Source organism: Macrobrachium rosenbergii, chromosome 22 (genome assembly GCF_040412425.1).
Source record: "Macrobrachium rosenbergii isolate ZJJX-2024 chromosome 22, ASM4041242v1, whole genome shotgun sequence".
NCBI classification, from domain to species: domain Eukaryota; kingdom Metazoa; phylum Arthropoda; class Malacostraca; order Decapoda; family Palaemonidae; genus Macrobrachium; species Macrobrachium rosenbergii.
The window spans coordinates 41,023,391-41,040,385 of NC_089762.1; the positions used below are offsets into that span (position 1 = coordinate 41,023,391).

The 16,995-nt window shown below is 37.9% G+C and overlaps 2 protein-coding genes across 35 annotated transcripts in view; one reads left to right on the forward strand and one right to left on the reverse strand.

The window, feature by feature from the left end:
• Positions 1-16,995, forward strand: part of mub (poly(rC)-binding protein mub) — an 835,667-nt gene that overhangs the window by 396,072 nt on the left and 422,600 nt on the right. The window lies entirely within an intron of this gene.
• The window catches only part of LOC136850478 (forkhead box protein L2-like), a 167,001-nt gene continuing 160,615 nt past the window's right edge, over positions 10,610-16,995 (reverse strand). The window contains exon 3 of the mRNA XM_067124051.1: positions 10,610-10,987. Within this exon, the coding sequence (XP_066980152.1) occupies positions 10,610-10,987 (378 nt within the window). The remainder of the gene's footprint in view (positions 10,988-16,995) is intronic.

The window sequence follows — 16,995 nt, forward strand, 5'->3', positions numbered from 1 at the left end:
AGGCCCCTACCTCTTTCCTCTCCTTTGGTATACAGCAAGTTTCCCCCCCATTTCCCTCCCAATCTCCCTCCCTCCCTCCTCCCTCTCTCTCTCTCTCTCTCTCTCCCTCTCTCAATATCCCCTCTCCTCCCCTAGTTCTCCCTGAGGGAAAAGGAAAAAAAAAAGGGTTGGGAAAGGGGTTGCGAAAAAATAGGGTATATTCGGTTTTCCGCTACTAGGTGAATCAGGCCTTGAATATCCACATAGGGTTCAATTTCTTTCGTTTCATGTTGCAGTTTTTTTTTTTTTTTTTTTTTTTGTCTTTTGCTTCCATACAATTTCTTTTTTCTTTTTTTTTTTGCTCTTGCCCAGTTTTTCACTTGCTGAAAGGGTGGAGGGAGGGAGGGGAAGTGGGATGGGGGGGGAGGAGGGGAGAGAGCAAAGCGGATTTGATAAAAGGTTCCCGTGATATTAGGTTAAAGTGTTCACATGCTTGTCCCTGTGCATCCCTAGCTGAGTGGTAATATATGTGCTTGAGTGCAGATATGCTTTCTCCCAAGTTTTCTTGTTTAAACTTTAATGTAAATACCAGGGGTAGTTTTTCATTTGTTGACCAAATATAAATTATATTTATATATGTGCGCATGCATCTATGTATGTTAACATGCATATGCGATCTGATATATGTCTAAAACATACATATGTATAGTTTGTATATATATACACTGTGTACTTACTTATATATACATATTCCTTTATATAATTATAACTTTTATGCATTTGGTCTAATTCCTAACCGTTCTTGTCAGCGTATCAAAAATGGGTTGAAAAATCGAAATACTGTGTCATGTAATACCGTTATTGTTATCAACTTAGTGTTGAAACGTGGTTGGCGGACACCGTAGAGTTATTTATACCGCATTACTTTCTCTCTCTCTCTCTCTCTCTCTCTCTCTCTCTCTCTCTCTCTCTCTCTGAGGCAAAACATGTCGTTTTGGTATGGCTAACACGATATATATATATATATATATATATATATATATATATATATATATATATATATATATATATATATATTTATATATGTTTATGCTTACAATACATGTAACATATGGAAATGTAAAGATGCTAAGTACTCTTTTATGGGCTTTTATTTTCAGTAATGAGGCATTAAATACTGAAGAATGTTCAAATTGGAGAACATTCAATATCAGAAGGCTAAAAACAGCATGTGGAATAGGTCATTCACCTCCACAGGGAACAGAGTAACTAGTAACGAGGAACGAGAAAGCAGCGATAGAAAAGGAATAAAATAAATAAGAAACGAAGTCTAGCGATAATTGGGGAAAAATCACCGTCCCTTTCGTTATCTATATTCGACGCCTTCGTCACTTCCTTTATATCATTTCGTCCATAACCCAAATCGGAATGAGTCTTAAGACGATTTCCCGGAGTCTTTCCCCCTCCTCCCCCCCCCTTCTCAGGAAATGTGACTCGGGAAAGAGAGAGATGGAGGGAGGGAGGCAGGCAGGAGGGAGGTAGTGGTGGTTTAGTATAGTGGGATTTAGATGGGGTTGGGAGCAAAACACCGCCATTACGGAAAAACCACAGTTTTCGTGACGACCTCAAGATGGCATCTCATTAAGATTAAATTGAGTTTGTCTCCCTCCTCCTCCTCCTCCTCCTCCTCCTCCTCCTCCTCCTCCTCCTCCCCTCCTCCCCTTCCAGACTCACTTACTTCCTCCTCCTCCTCCTCCTCCTCCTCCTCCTCCTCCTCCTCCTCCTCCTCCTCCTCCTCCTCCTCCTCCTCCTCCTCCGCTTTCCCAATCGGAGTTTTCCTTAGGCCCGCGGGATCCAGGATCTCTTAAATATCTCGTCCTAAGACTCCCCTCCTTTTCCCCTTCTCCAACCCCACCCGCACCATCTTCCCTCTCCCCCTCCCCCTCCCCCTCCCTCAGTGTTCCACCTTGTCTGATTGAAATCGCAGAAGAGTCAGATGTTTGTTGGGGGAGGGGTGGAAATTTGGATTTTTTTTTTTTTAATAGTCAACAGTCCCTTTAAAACTTCGCAAGATTGTAAGTTATCATTGTCATTTGGGGTGTTTAAAATTCTGATGTACTTATAAATTTTGATGAATAAATGTTTTTCTCTTGTTTAATTAACGTCTTGATTATTAAGCTTGAATTTACCGTTATTATCTATAAAGCTATGTATTATTTGTTTTTTAATTGCTTTTTTTTTCCTGAGACCTACAGGCAGGTAACTCACTGAGGTGGTACGCCGTTTCTCCCTTGGGTGTGCTTTGCCTTGGCAGTACAGCAATCTAATGAATTCCCCCCCCTCTCTCTCTCTCTCTCTCTCATTTTGTCTATACTTACCAGCATATAATAAGGGTTCGTGTAGTTTTGCAAAACATTTGTAAATCTCTCTCTCTCTCTCTCTCTCTCTCTCTCTCTCTCTCTCTCTCTCTCTCTCTCTCTCTCTCTCACATATACTCATTTCTCATATTTGAAAACTACCAGCCTACTTTCTCCCATCTGTTTTTTCTCTAAGGAGAGAGAGAGAGAGAGAGAGAGAGAGAGAGAGAGAGAGAGAGAGACGGATGTTGTAGGCATTCTTCACCGACTCCCCCCCCCCTCATCCCTCTTTCCTCTTTAATACTCTTATTCTTCTTAATGGCTTTCCTCGTCCCAGTGGTTCATCTAATCTCTTTACGCCACTAGGACTGTTAAAGTGTCTGCAGAATTTGATGCAGGCGACGTTTATTTTATTTATCGTGTGACCCACAAGTTCCTATCCATTAGTTTTAAGAGAGAGAGAGAGAGAGAGAGAGAGAGAGAGAGAGAGAGAGAGAGAGAGAGAGAGAGACTCTCATAACAGGTGCTATTGCATGCTAATGAAACTCCTCGTTTTGTTATTGGATTTTTCCGATGTAGGATTCCAAGTTCCTTTTTTAATTGTAGTAGAAGATTCTAGGTCATTTTATTATTATTATTATTATTATTATTATTATTAGTAGTAGTAGTAGTAGTAGTAGTAGTAGTAGTAGTAGTAGTAGTAGTAGTAGTCTTAAGTCCTGTTTTTTAAATTAGGATTCCAAGTCCTTTATTGAATTAAGATTCTAAGTCCTATTATTAATTAGGAATCTAAGTCCTTTTTTTGATTAGGATTCTGTGTCCTTTTCTGACTAGGATTAAAAATTCTTTTTTTTTGAAATTAGGATTCTGAGTCCTTTTTATTAGGATTCAAAGTCCTTATTTAAAATTAGGATTCTAAGTCCTTTTTTTTCAAATTATAGTAGAACTTTGAAAAATGTAGAATCTGTAAGTAAGTTTTATTTAGTCTTGAGGTGTCTGTAGTCTCATGTAGCTCTGAGGTAATAAATTTCCTGTGTGTGTTAATAGGCAGAGTTTTTTTATTGGATAAAATCACCTGATGGCAGAAAAACTTAATCAAGCTATTAATTAGTCCCCTGAGGTTTTTTCCAGACTCTTTCCTCCTCAAAGTGTGGTTTTTTCGAACAACTATTATTAGAAGATTAAAACTCATAATTAATAATTTTTCGTTCTTTGTGATCAGTTTGTTATCAGGCTATTTTTGGGCGCCCTTTTTAATAACGTTATTTTTGCCTCGTGTTTATGACACAGTCGGTGAAAGTAATTATAGTTATTTTTTTTTTATTAAATGACAGTTCATTGCGTTATTTTTGGTCGGGTTTTTATGGCACACTTCAGGCGTTATTTTTTTGCTTCGCTTATGAGAGGTAATTATTATTATTATCATCATTATAATTTTTTTTTGTTCTTTTATATGGGGAATGAATGGTGATCAGCTAGGTTGCCTAAATCCAGCTGTGTACGATTATAGAAGATCATGAACTCAAGGGTCAACTGTTTTGTTCAGTTCTTCATACTAATCACATCTAGAATGTGGAACCCTCCTCCATCTTCTGTATTTCCATTTTCGTTAATTATACCTTTATTGAAAGAAGTCCAAACACTTTCTTGGGGAACCTGAAGCAGATTTTTTTTTTTTTTTTTTTTTTTGCAGTTATAGAAAATCACGATCTCACGGATCAAGCAATTTGTTCAGTTCTTCATATTAAACCTGTCTACAATGTGGGCTTCTCTGCTATCCTCTATGTTCCTTTTTCATTCATTATGGCTTCTCTGTCATCATCCAAACGCCCTCTTGTGAAACTGGTGCTATGTTTTCGGCATTAATGCCCGCCTCGGTGGTCCCTCCTCTGTACCACCACCAGGTTAAACACAACGAGGAACCCTCCTCTTCTTCTTCTTCTCCTCTTTAAGATGTATCTCCCCCAAATAATTCATGAAGAAGCAGAAGCCACCAGGCAGGCGTTCGAACGCCATGAAGTTAAAGTTTGCCAACCCAACATTTAATATTCCGAATCTTTTGACTTACGCCTCTCCACCGGGTTTGCTCCTCTTGTTTACCGATATTTTTCCTTCCAGGAGAGAGAGAGAGAGAGAGAGAGAGAGAGAGAGAGAGAGAGAGAGAGAGAAGGAGGAAACGCGCACGCACACACAAAAGAATATAGATGGTGTCGTTAGCAATTCAATGGGATGCCGGTGTGTTTGTGTTTGTGTGTGTGTAGTAGAGAGAGAGAGAGAGAGAGAGAGAGAGAGAGAGAGAGAGAGAGACTTGCAGGAAACAAAGTTTCTTTTCGGTTTCGTTTTTCCTCTAGTTAGGAGAGAGAGAGAGAGAGAGAGAATTTTATGCAAGGGATATCAACTTGTCGGGTTTTTTTGTAGAAATAAGTATCTAGTAGTAAAGAAAAAAAAAGGCTTCATTCCCGGTCTCTCTCTCTCTCTCTCTCTCTCTCTCTCTCTCTCTCTCTCTCTCGTGTCGCTTTTAGACTTAATTCAATGGGTTCCAAGAAATACTTTCGTGCCTTAGCAGAAGAGAGAGAGAGAGAGAGAGAGAGAGAGAGAGAGAGAGAGAGAGAGAGAGAGAGAGAGAGATCAGAGCTCCATGATCGGATGTTGACCTCTGAAGCTACGGTTATTCAGAGGGTCATGTTGATGGCGCCCTCGTCGAGGTAAATATGTTTGCTCATTAAATACTGTTCTCCTAGAATAAAGAAAAGAAAGACGTCTGCGCAGAGAGAGAGAGAGAGAGAGAGAGAAGATCCCATTTTTTACCCTGGGCTCTTTTCATAATGAAGGTTTGCCCAAACAAGGACACAATGCAAGCCTGCCTTAGTTGTAACTGACTTGACTATTCACCTCACTAATTAGGCGCAGTAAGTGAACCCCCTCCCCTTCCCCCTCCCACCTCCCCCACAAATACCCACACCTACCTCCCCTCTGTTTGTACCCCTCACTTTGCCCTTTCTGTTCGGGGGTCGGGGGTGGGGGGAGGAGAGAAATGAGATGGGAGAGGAAAAGGGGAAGAAGGAGGATGCTGGAAGAGTTCCTCGTCTGACGACACTAGCAGTCTCTCTCTCTCTCTCTCTCTCTCTCTCTCTCTCTCTCTCTCTCTCTCTCTCTCTCTCTCTCTCTCTCTCTCTCTCTCTCTCTCGTTGTACTCCACTTCTATATTCTTTTCTTCTTCACCAGAATCGAAAAAGGAGGATGACATTAGCATTAGAAGGGAGAGAGAGAGAGAGAGTGAAAGAGAGACTTTATTAAAATGACGTTTTAAACGTTTGTAGTCCAGGTAGGAAAGAAGTCATCAAGTGGACGACGTCTGGAAGACGTCATCTTTTACTGGAAGGGGGCTTGGGGATGATGATGGGAGGTGGGGGGAATGTGGGGCTAAGTAGCAGGAGCAAAACCAGTGGCAGGAGCAGTAGCCCGAACAGGGACTCGTATGCTGACGGTGGCGGTGGTGGTCTTTAGTAGGGACGAGTAGAAGGAAAGCCTTTTCAGAGCTGGAGTGTTTGGGAGAGATACGACGACAGTTGGAGACTACTTTATGCACACATACACACACACACACACACACACACAGAGAGAGAGAGAGAGAACGTTCTTTTTTGGTGGATACGTAGGATGAAGTGGTTATACTGTAGATGTCCAAGGATTTAAAGGATTTTAATAGATGCATATTATATATATATATATATATATATATATATATATATATATATATATATATATATATATGTGTGTGTGTGTGTGTGTGTGTGTGCGTGTGTGTGTATTGATGTGTTGTCATTGCAACCAATACATTTACAATATTTCATAGGCTTGAAGAGATTAAATCGACTTTTTATGAAATACACAATACATCACTGAACCTCTGTTGCAGTAATAACATGAAAGCCACGCCACAAATATTCACTATTAAGCAATAGTCTCCCTCAGTTCCTAGAAGCATCTAGGCTAGTTTCACTAGAAAAGAAACAATATAACAGAAAAAGTGACCGTGCCACAGAAAATGGATCGGGCAGGAGAATTTGAGGGAGGTCTCAGAAGTATTTCAGAAGTTGTTGCTGCTCTTGATTTTAATTCAGAAGTTGTTGCCGCTTTTGATTTAAATTTAAAAGTTGTTGCTGCTTCAGATGTAAATTTCAAAGTTGTTTCTGCTTTTGATTTCAATGTAAAGCTTGTTTCCGCTTCTGATTTAAATGTAAAACTTGTTACCGCTTCTGATTTAAATGTAAAAGTTGTTACTGCTTCTGAGTTAAATGTAAAAGTTGTTGCTGGTTCTGATTTAAATGTAAAAGTTTTTTGCTGCTTCTGATTTAAGTGTAAAAGTTGTTGCTGCTTTTGATAATAATTAAAAGTTGTTGCTGCTTTTGATTTTAATTTAAATGTTAGTGCTTTTGATTTTGATTTAAATGTTGTTGGTGCTTTTGATTTAAATTTAAAAGTTGTTGCTGCTTTTGAGTTAATTTAAAAGTTGTTGCTGTTTCTGATTTAAATTTAAAAGTTGTCGCTGCTTCTTATTTTAATTTGGGAATTGTTGCTGCTTTTGATTTAAATTTAAAGCAGTTGTTACTTTTTATTTTAATTTAAAAGTTGTTGCTGCCTCTGATTTAAATTTAAAGGTTCCTGCTTTTGATTTTATTTTGAAAGTTGTTGCTGCTTTAATTTAAATTTAAAAGTAGTTGTTACTGTTGATAATGTGGAGTTTGGTTAACGAGAATAACGGGAAATGAGATACGTGGAGAAGAATGTGTCGTTATTAAAATAACGAATGGCCTTCTATTTCTCTCTCTCTCTTTGAAAATAAGATATTTGCTGAACGAATTTTCATGCTGTAGCTCTGTCGAGAATAAAAGTTAACTCTCTCTCTCTCTCTCTCTCTCACACACACACACACACACACACACACACACACGCAAAGTAACACGTTTGTAGAACTAGGCCTAATTCTCAAGCTGTATGTTTTCGAGAACGAAAATTAACTCTCTCTCTCTCTCTCTCTCTCTCTCTCTCTCTCTCTCTCTCTCTCTCTCTCTCTCTCTCTCTCTCTCTTATAATAATACGTTTGCTGAACGAATTTGAAAGTTGAATCTTTTTCGAAAATGAAAGTTAACGCTCTCTCTCTCTCTCTCTCTCTCTCTCTCTCTCTCTCTCTCTCTCTCTGGATCGCAGCAGCATTTGGAAGTGGGGGCCGGTTAGGGGGGTTCCTAATGAGGAATGTAATTGCATCTGGTATTCATGACCCCATTAAGACTTTCGTTTCCGTGATTTCGAGCGAGTGAGCAGCCTCAATGGGAGAAACAGTTTCTTGGAGCAAGTCAATAGTATTTTTATTTTTTGTGTTTTTAGGGAAATTTTTTTTTTTTTTTTTTTTTTGTCCTCCGTTGGTGGTGCCAAGGGTCCGCCGTCCGCTGGAGGACGATCGGTTACGGTCAGGCTTTTTTTTTTTGTATAAAGGAGTAATTTGACGTGTTTTTATTTTTGCGAGCATATAAACAATTTTGCTATTTGTGTGTGTGTTTTTTTTATCTTGCAGAAGAGTAATTTGACGTGTTTTTATTTTTCCGAGCCTATATACAATTTTTATATATATTTTTTCTTTTTCGTACGAAGTCGTTTTACGTGTTTCAATATTTACCGGCATTTAAACAAGTTTGCTATGTTTTTTTTTTTTTTTTCGTGTAAAGAAGTAATTTTACGTGTTTTTATTTTTGCGAGTATACAAACAATTTTCCTATTTTTTGTCTGTATTTTTTTCGTAAAGGAAATAATTTTATGTGATTTTAATTTTGCGAACATGTAAACAATTATGGTGGTATTGATATGGATGGTTTTGACATATGCGATGCCAGATGTATTTACAAAATCATTCAGTCAATCAGTTTTGTGTTTTCGCCATCTTCAATGTTTGGAAAGGATGGTTTTGACAGATGCGATGTCAGTTTTATTCGCAAAATCGTTTAATCAATCAGTTTTTTTTTTCTCATATGGAGTTTTTAGGCGTTGTTTTGTTGTCCTTTATATATTTTTTTTTTATTTAGTGCGGATTGGCATATGTTTGTTTTGCTTTTAAGACATTAGAAAAAAAAATTGAATATAAACATTAAGTTATCTATCTGCTTTTCGTGACAGTTAACTACAGAAAAAATGAAATATTTTTACGTAACTTTTAAAGGCAACGGATAATGTCCAATCTCATCCATGTCGGAAACGGGTAGTCCTGTAGCGATTTCATTAGTTGCTTATTTATTACAGTTATATTATGCCAGCTTTCGCAAACCAGTATTAGGCCCTTACAACCTTCAATAATCTATATAATATATATATATATATATATATATATATATATATATATATATATATATATATATATATATATATATATATACACACACATACACACACACACACATACATACATATATTATATATACACATACATACATACGTACATACATACATTTATTACATTATTCTTCGTGAATGTAGCTTCAATAACGCGTGCTTTATTTCTGTTTATTAATTATACTAGCTCAGTAATAACGCCCTGGTAGTTCATTACAGTAATAATACTCCGACAAGTAATTAACCAACCACCACCCCTCTTCTCCCTTTACACTCTCCTCCCCCTGTCCTCCCCCGAATTCAAGCGTAATTCGCCACCATTCACATTCAATTAACGAAACGGTAAAGACACGAGGCCGTTTACGAGAGAACCCGCCGCCGCCGTGTTCATAATAATTCATTAAAATCTCATCTTTACACCACGTGATGTGTTCAAAACTGGTGTTTTATGAAAACGTCCCATGAAAATGTAAATAGTTTTTATGACCTTTTCATTCATTTTTATGGGGTGGGGGAAGGGGAGGGGATCTGTGTTTGCGTTGGGGAGTGGAGTGGGAGTAGAGGAGGGAGGAGGAGGAAGGGGAGGTGTGTGAGGTGGGCCACTCCACCCGGCCCACCAAAGTTTTGAATGTTGGCAGAGCGGTTTAGTATACCAGTCACACATTCTGCTCTCAGATTTGCATCCCAGTTCATGTAACCGGATTAGGATTTTTTTTTTTATTTTGGTCGGTAACGGGATTAGGATTTTATTTGTAACGGGATTAAGGATTTTTTATTTTTATTTTTTTAGCGCCTATGTATTTCATTGAAGTTTATGAGGGAGTAAATGGCAATAGTATTCTTTTTTATCTTTTTTTTTTTGTTACTGTTTCGAGACAAATGATGATACAGCGTTAAGGTATGCGTTGCATCGCTCTCGATTTTCCGAAGCGTTTTTCGTAGGATACAGTGAAAACGTTTGTTGTGGCTTTCTATGTTTGTGTGTATGCATGTATGTGTATGTGCGCTCATGTGCGTGTGCATGCTAGCCTAATGAATGATCATCAAACATGGTACTGTTTGCATTGGCTGATTTTCGTAAACCATTATATTTTTTCAGGTACAAATTCCTGTAATATCTACTGTTGAAATGTAGTGGCGAAAATGTTTAATTTGCGAATATATATATAAAGAGAATTTATCAATATAAAAAAAAAATCATTTATTTTATGCGCTAGTGACAGTTTTTGCCGAAATCAAGAACCTGGCGCCCGAAGATTAGTTTTTCTCATCTCTCTTTTCGTTCCTTTCTTGCTTCCTGATTCTTCTTGTCTTCCTTCTTTCTTTCCATTTTTCCTTTTTCCTCTTTCTTTCTTTCCTTCTTTCTTCTTTATTTCCTTCTTTCTTCTCCTTCTGTCTTCCCTTCCTTCTTTCTCTCCTTGCTTTCTTTTCTTCCATCTTTCTTCTTCCTTCCTTCCTTTCTTTTCTTACTTCCTCACTTTTCCTGCCTTTCTTCTCTCTTCTCTTCCTTTTTCTTTCCTTCCTTCCTGCCTGTTTCTTCCTTCTCCTTTCTGGCTATCCCACTACCAGCTTTTTCCTGTAATCCCTTCTTCCTTTCCTTCTTTCCTTCCTCCTATCTTCCTCATTTCTTTCCTCGCCTCCTCCCTTTTCCTGCTTCCCTTTCTTCTGTCTTTCCTTACCTCCTACCTCTTCCTGCCTTCCTTCCCCTCTTTCTTTCCTTACCCCCTATCTTTTCCTGCCTTCCTTCCTTCTTTTTTTCTTTTCTTCTTCTTCCATCTTTCTTTCCTTTCCTTTCTTTTTCTGTTTCCTTGCGGTGAATGGGATCGGATAATGCCATCTGGAGACTTGTAGCTCGTCCCCCGTGGACCATCGCCACATTACCATTACTATTACGCTGGGTACGCTCGCAGGATCCTCAAGAAGAATGCCGGGGATTGGGCGAAGGATGGAGTAGGATGAGGAGGAGGGGGAGGATGAGGATGTGGAGGAGAATGAGGAGGAGGGGTAGGATGAGGATGTAGAGTAGGATGAGGTTGTGGAGGAGGATGTGGATGAGGAGTAGCAGTAGGATGACGGGGATGATGGGAGTGGATGGGATGTGGAGGAGAATGAGGAGGATGTGGATGAGAATGAGGAGGATGAGGTTGTGGATGAGGATGTGGATGAGGAGTAGGATGAGGATGTGGAGGAGGATGTGGATGAGGAGTAGCAGTAGGATGACGGGAGGATGAGGAGTAGGATGAGGATGTGGAAGAGGAAAGATTGAACTACAGTACGTATATAGGATGACAGGGATAAATGGGATGAAGGTAGGAGGAGGATTTGAGGAGAGAGAGAGCAAATTAGTATTTGCAGAAGGGGAAAAATAACTTCGCCGTGCACAGTGAGGACCTTTTTTTATGAGAGAGAGAGAGAGAGAGAGAGAGAGAGAGAGAGAGAGAGAGAGAGAGAGAGAGAGAGAGAGCGCCAAGAAACATGGGAGGAACTGAAGTCCTTTTACGTGTCTACGTTAGGATATAAAAAACGAGATAATAAAATAAAACTTATATTCTGAAAATTAAAAGCAATTAGAAGTATATATGTTTATAATTGAGGGGAAACAAAATAAGTTCGCTCAGAGCTTATTTGGTGGTTCATTTTTCGTGTCTCATATTCTGATACTTTTGTTGGTTATGCATCTTGCATAATAAGTTTTTATAGTGACTTTCAATAACATATTTGAATTATATATTTCCTTTGTCACTAGTTATAGAGGAAGAAAATTTCCTTACTTCATTTTATTATTATTATTATTATTATTATTATTATTATTATTATTATTATTATTATTATTATTATTATTATTATTCGGTCTTTCTGCAGAGTATTTTACGTAGATACATAAAAAAAAAACAGAATTGAAGAAATCAGCGGAGGCCTATACATATTTCGTGTATAGCCTTGTGAATCGCTTGTAGGAAGACTCTCTCTCTCTCTCTCTCTCTCTCTCTCTCTGGGCGTCGATTCCGTCTCGGGGGAGCCATTACCTGTGATAGCGAGTGTATTTTTCCTATTTCAGCCTATCTTAGGGGAAAAAACACCCTATCACCTATAGGCTCCGTAGCTTCCCATGCCCTAGCGCCGTAAGGTTTCCCTGGGGGAAAAATCTATAGCTCTCTCTCTCTCTCTCTCTCTCTCTCTCTCTCTCTCTCTCTCTCTCTCTCTCTCTCTCTCTATAGTTTCTCTCTCTCTATACAGTAGTGAAAAAAAAATTCTCTCAACTATAGTTTCTCTCTCTTCTTATACAGTAGTGTCAGAAGGATTTCCTTTTCGGGAAAAATAAATCTCTCTCTCTCTCTCTCTCTCTCTCTCTCTCTCTCTCTCTCTCTCTCTCTCTCTCTCTCTCTCTCTCTACAGCCTACAGCTCAGGAATTCTCCCTCTGATTTCTTTGGGTAGTTACGATTGAACGATTGGATACTCTCTCTCTCTCTCTCTCTCTCTCTCTCTCTCTCTCTCTCTCTCTCTCTCTCTCCAGCAGAAGGATTCTTCTGCTGATTTCGTTGGATAGTTACAACAATTAAATTCTCTCTCTCTCTCTCTCTCTCTCTCTCTCTCTCTCTCTCTCTCTCTCTCTCTCTCTCTCTCTCTCTCAGTGATTTCTTTGGTTAGTTACGGCGATTAAATATCTCCTCCGTCGTATATCTTCATCTGAACCTCCCCCCAGACTTCTTTCCTCCGTCTGATTATACTTGCAAATGCTCCTGCGATATATATTACCTTTCTCCCAAGTGTTTGTTTTTTGTGTGTTTTTTATGGTTTTATTTGTATTGGGCTCGGTGTTTTTTCTTACTGGAGTTTGGGGGCTTTTTTTTTTATTTTATTATTATTATTATTATTATTATTATTATTATTATTATTATTATTATTATTATTATTAGTTCTTCGGCGGCTTTCTTTTTTGTCTTGTGATTTTGTTTTGAATTTATATCTGTATTTATTATTATGCAGCTAAAATATTTCTAAACGGGTGCGAGAGAGAGAGAGAGAGCGGCAATCGTTTTGATTTTAAACAGTCGGTAAACTTTCTCACAACTTATTCCGCCAAAACCTTTCTGAATGTCAGTGGGAGAGAGAGAGATTTTCGTCGACGATCCGGTATCTAATTATTATACATAGTCTGCCCGTCCGAACAGGCCAATATACAAGTTCGTTGAAGTCCTCTACCGACAAAGTCCGAGTTCCCTACCTGGATAGTATGTGGAGGGGGGAGGGATGTTGGGGGGGGCGCCTCAAATATGCATGGGACATGGCCGTCATGCAATCGCAATGAACTCAACTTATTTCTAGACCCAGAAACACTATCCGGAGCATCGAATATGGAGGAGGTCGTGAAATATAATGACGGGAAATATGATGACGGGAAATGTAATGACGTCAGCGCCGGGCAACAGGACTGAATAACATCAATGCTTGCATGCAATCAGTCAGTCAGTGGTCTAATTCCGATGTAGTTCCTTATTTATGTGACGTTTGTTTATTTACACACATACACTATCACGTAGACACGTGTATGTATGTATATATATATATATATATATATATATATATATATATATATATATATATATATATATATATATATATATATATATATATATATATATATATATATATATATATATATATACATATATATATATACATACATACATACATACATACATACATACATACATACATACATACATACATACACATAGTCAAGTAATATCAATATTGCAGGATTTCCACAAAAAATGAGGAAATATATAAAAATATAAAATTAAATACTCAGTACTTAACTGTAATTATTACACATTTTCAAGGTGTTTAATGATTGAATCTGGTCGGAAGTATAGACGCGACTGAAATCTGTCCATTGTTGTTGCTGATCCATATTCTATAACATTTAGTTTAATTATCTCTCATTGCTGTGACGAAGCTGAAGAAACATTAGTTATAAAACATTTTTTCCTGAATTCGCATTCTCCCAAGTTCTTGAGCAGAAAGCAAGGCTAATTATTTCATTGTTTATCTGTTCTCAGAGTCTCGAATAGTGTAATTGGGCAAATTTCCCAGAAATCACACAGTTAGTTTCAGAGAACATGCTGGCAAGGTTTTTGGGTTACTGTTTTTTTTTTTTTTTTTTTTTTTTTTTTTTTTTGCATGTCTTCCTGATCAGAGGGAGTTCTCCGTTCTTGAAAACCTTCTCTCTGGTGTGTGGTTTTAGCCAAGAAAGTTTTTTGGGTGTCGCAGATTTTTTGGTTATATGTTTTTAAATCAAGAAGATTTTTATGGTTCGTGAGAATTGTCATGTTTTGTTTGTTTTAACAAGTAGTTTTTATCTAAGGAAAACGTAAGTTTTCGGTTATTGCAATGTTTTTCTTATATGTTTTTAAGTCAGGAAGGTTTTTTGGCTCGTGAGAATGGTCATTTTTGTATGTTTTAATAAGCAGTATTTTATTTTTAACGAAAACATATTTTTTATGTTGTCCATTAAGAATGTTATCTGTATTTAAAAACATTTTCCTCATTATGTTTGTAGATCAAGAAAATTCCTATTGTCAAAACATTTGCTCTTTCAATTATTATATCGTTTTCTTAGGTACCGTCTTCAATCAGAAGTGTCTCCAATTCTCTCAAATAAGTTTTTTTTTTTTTTTTATTCGACAAACTTCCAGATTTCTAGTGCTGCTTGAAGACAGAACGAGTTTGTAAGAGTTTTAATGGGAGTGAGGCAGTATGTTGTGGAGGGGCAATGTTGAAAGAATGTGTATTCTGAAAAATCAAGTAAATTTATTTTTATTATTTTACTTATGTTGATATATTTGCAGTCGGATAACGGTAAACCGTGTTGTTTTTTAATTCTGTAATATTATTTACATTATATTTTATTGAACGACTGCTATGTTCCGAAAGTCCACATAGAATTTTAAATCTCCTTTAATTCTGTTCTGTTTTGAATTTTACTGAAGTGGTGTCGAAATGCCTCGTATAATTTTAGATTAGTCTGTCCTTATGAGAGACAGGCTTGAAAAGAAAACGGATTGTTTTCAAATGTATAAATATATCTCACCAGCCGTACGAAATACTCTAATAAGTAGCATTTCGTTGTATGTAAAAAATGGAATAAGAATTACATCCCTTTTTCTCTTAAATCCTGTCCGGTGAATTATATCTGCTTCACACAAACCCTTGTGCCCGGGTAGGTGCAATTCCGTGTCTGCAGTTTGTCGTATTGATGTGATTTTACGGTTTCTGTTTATTATTGCGAGAGACTTCCATGAATTTTAATTAGGATCTCTCTCTCTCTCTCTCTCTCTCTCTCTCTCTCTCTCTCTCTCTCTCTCTCTCTCTCTCTCTCTCTCTTAAAATAAGGCATTTGCTAAACGAATTCTCAAACTGCATCCTCATCTAGGATAGAATTTCTCTCTCTCTCTCTCTCTCTCTCTCTCTCTCTCTCTCTCTCTCTCTCTCTCTCTCTCTCTCTCTCTCTCTCTCTCTTAAAATAAGGCATTTGCTAAACGATTCTCAAACTGCATCCTTTTTAATCTCTCTCTCTCTCTCTCTCTCTCTCTCTCTCTCTCTCTCTCTCTCTCCTCTGTTTGATATATATTTTTTTTTACCCCCGAACTATTCGGCTGTAAATAATTCGGTGTTTTTAATACCCTCCAGGGCTGTGCTACGCAGGTGGGTGTTTGTTGTGTTTTATTTGGCGACACTGGTTTGAATAAAGGAAAAAAAAATAAAGTGATAATTTTATTGTTATTGTGCTCTGTGAATTTTGCAGTTAAATTCTACAATTATTCTAATCTTAAAGGGATGACGTACACAGTGGTATTAATGCTTTATTTTGTTCTTTTTTTTTCGTACTTAAGATAGTCATTTAGGGGCCGTTCTATCTGCGCTCTGCGCTCGAATTAATGGTTTTGTTTTGCGAGCCTCTCTCTCTCTCTCTCTCTCTCTCTCTCTCTCTCTCTCTCTCTCTCTCTCTCTCTCTCTCTCTCTCATGCAAGAATCACCTGACTTCTTCTTCTTCTTCTTCTTCTTTTTCTTCTTCTTCTTCTTCTCTTTCGAGAGCAACTGCGACGTTTTTCAAAGGAAATCTGAGTCGTCGGTTTCATGATGGTGGTGGTCCTCGGCGCATTACAGTTGTAAGCGGATTTTTATTTATTATTATTCTCTTAATTTGTGGATTTTCTCATTCGTTAGTGTCGTCGCGACTTGGCTGTGCTTTAATCTTAGCATAAGCTGATATTCCGGAAAAAAGATTTTTAAGTTTTTTTTTTTTTTTTTTGTAAGTTTTTTTTCGTTTTCGGGATGCAGGTTTTTACCCTCCGTCCATCTGTTTCAAAAACGCTTTTAAGTGGACGTTTTTAAGTGGTCTAAATGTCTTTTATTGTTTTTTTTATACACAGACTTTCTTCTTCTTTTATGTTTTTAAGCCCATTTGATGTCACGTAGATTTTGCTCCCATTCTGTCTCTCACGCATGCGCATAGAGGCACACATTTGGGGGACCAGTTTCATAATGAAATCCTTATTTTCACAAGTGTGTAGATTTATATTAAAATTAATGCTTGAAATTTTAAGACTGGAGGTCGTGTGGTTTTCATCACATATGGTTGTTCTCATCTTCACTACAATGCTAATTGATTTATAATGTATTTAATTCATCATATCAACTTACGCTACCTTTGATTGTGCTCTTCATCATTATAGAATTCATTATCTTACATTGTCGTTTAATTCATGGTAAACCATAGTGTGAGAATGAGGTGATTTTTACATCTTCGACCAAGATTGTTGGCACGGTTTAATTGTGTGATGCTCTCTCTCTCTCTCTCTCTCTCTCTCTCTCTCTCTCTCTCTCTCTCTCTCTCTCTCTCTCTCTCTCGCGGTTCGGTCGCTTGCTATCTGTAGGATTTATTTACTTTTATAATTAGCCAGTATTCGTTCACAGTGAATATGTCTTCAAGTTCTGTCGAAATAGAACTTTGTTCAAATGATAGGGCTCCCCCGTAGGTGATGATTCGTGTAGGGGGGAAGGGTGGGGAGGAGGGGGTTGGGGAGAAAGAGAGAGTGAGAGGGCTGGGGAGGCTAAGTGAGTTTGGGCAGACCGGATTCACGCCCTACAAGAAGTTGTTCTAGTCGTATTTGCAAGTTGCAGGATTGAATGGCTGGGATCTCTCTCTCTCTCTCTCTCTCTCTCTCTCTCTCTCTCTCTCTCTCTCTCTCAACTTGCAAGTTTGAGCGG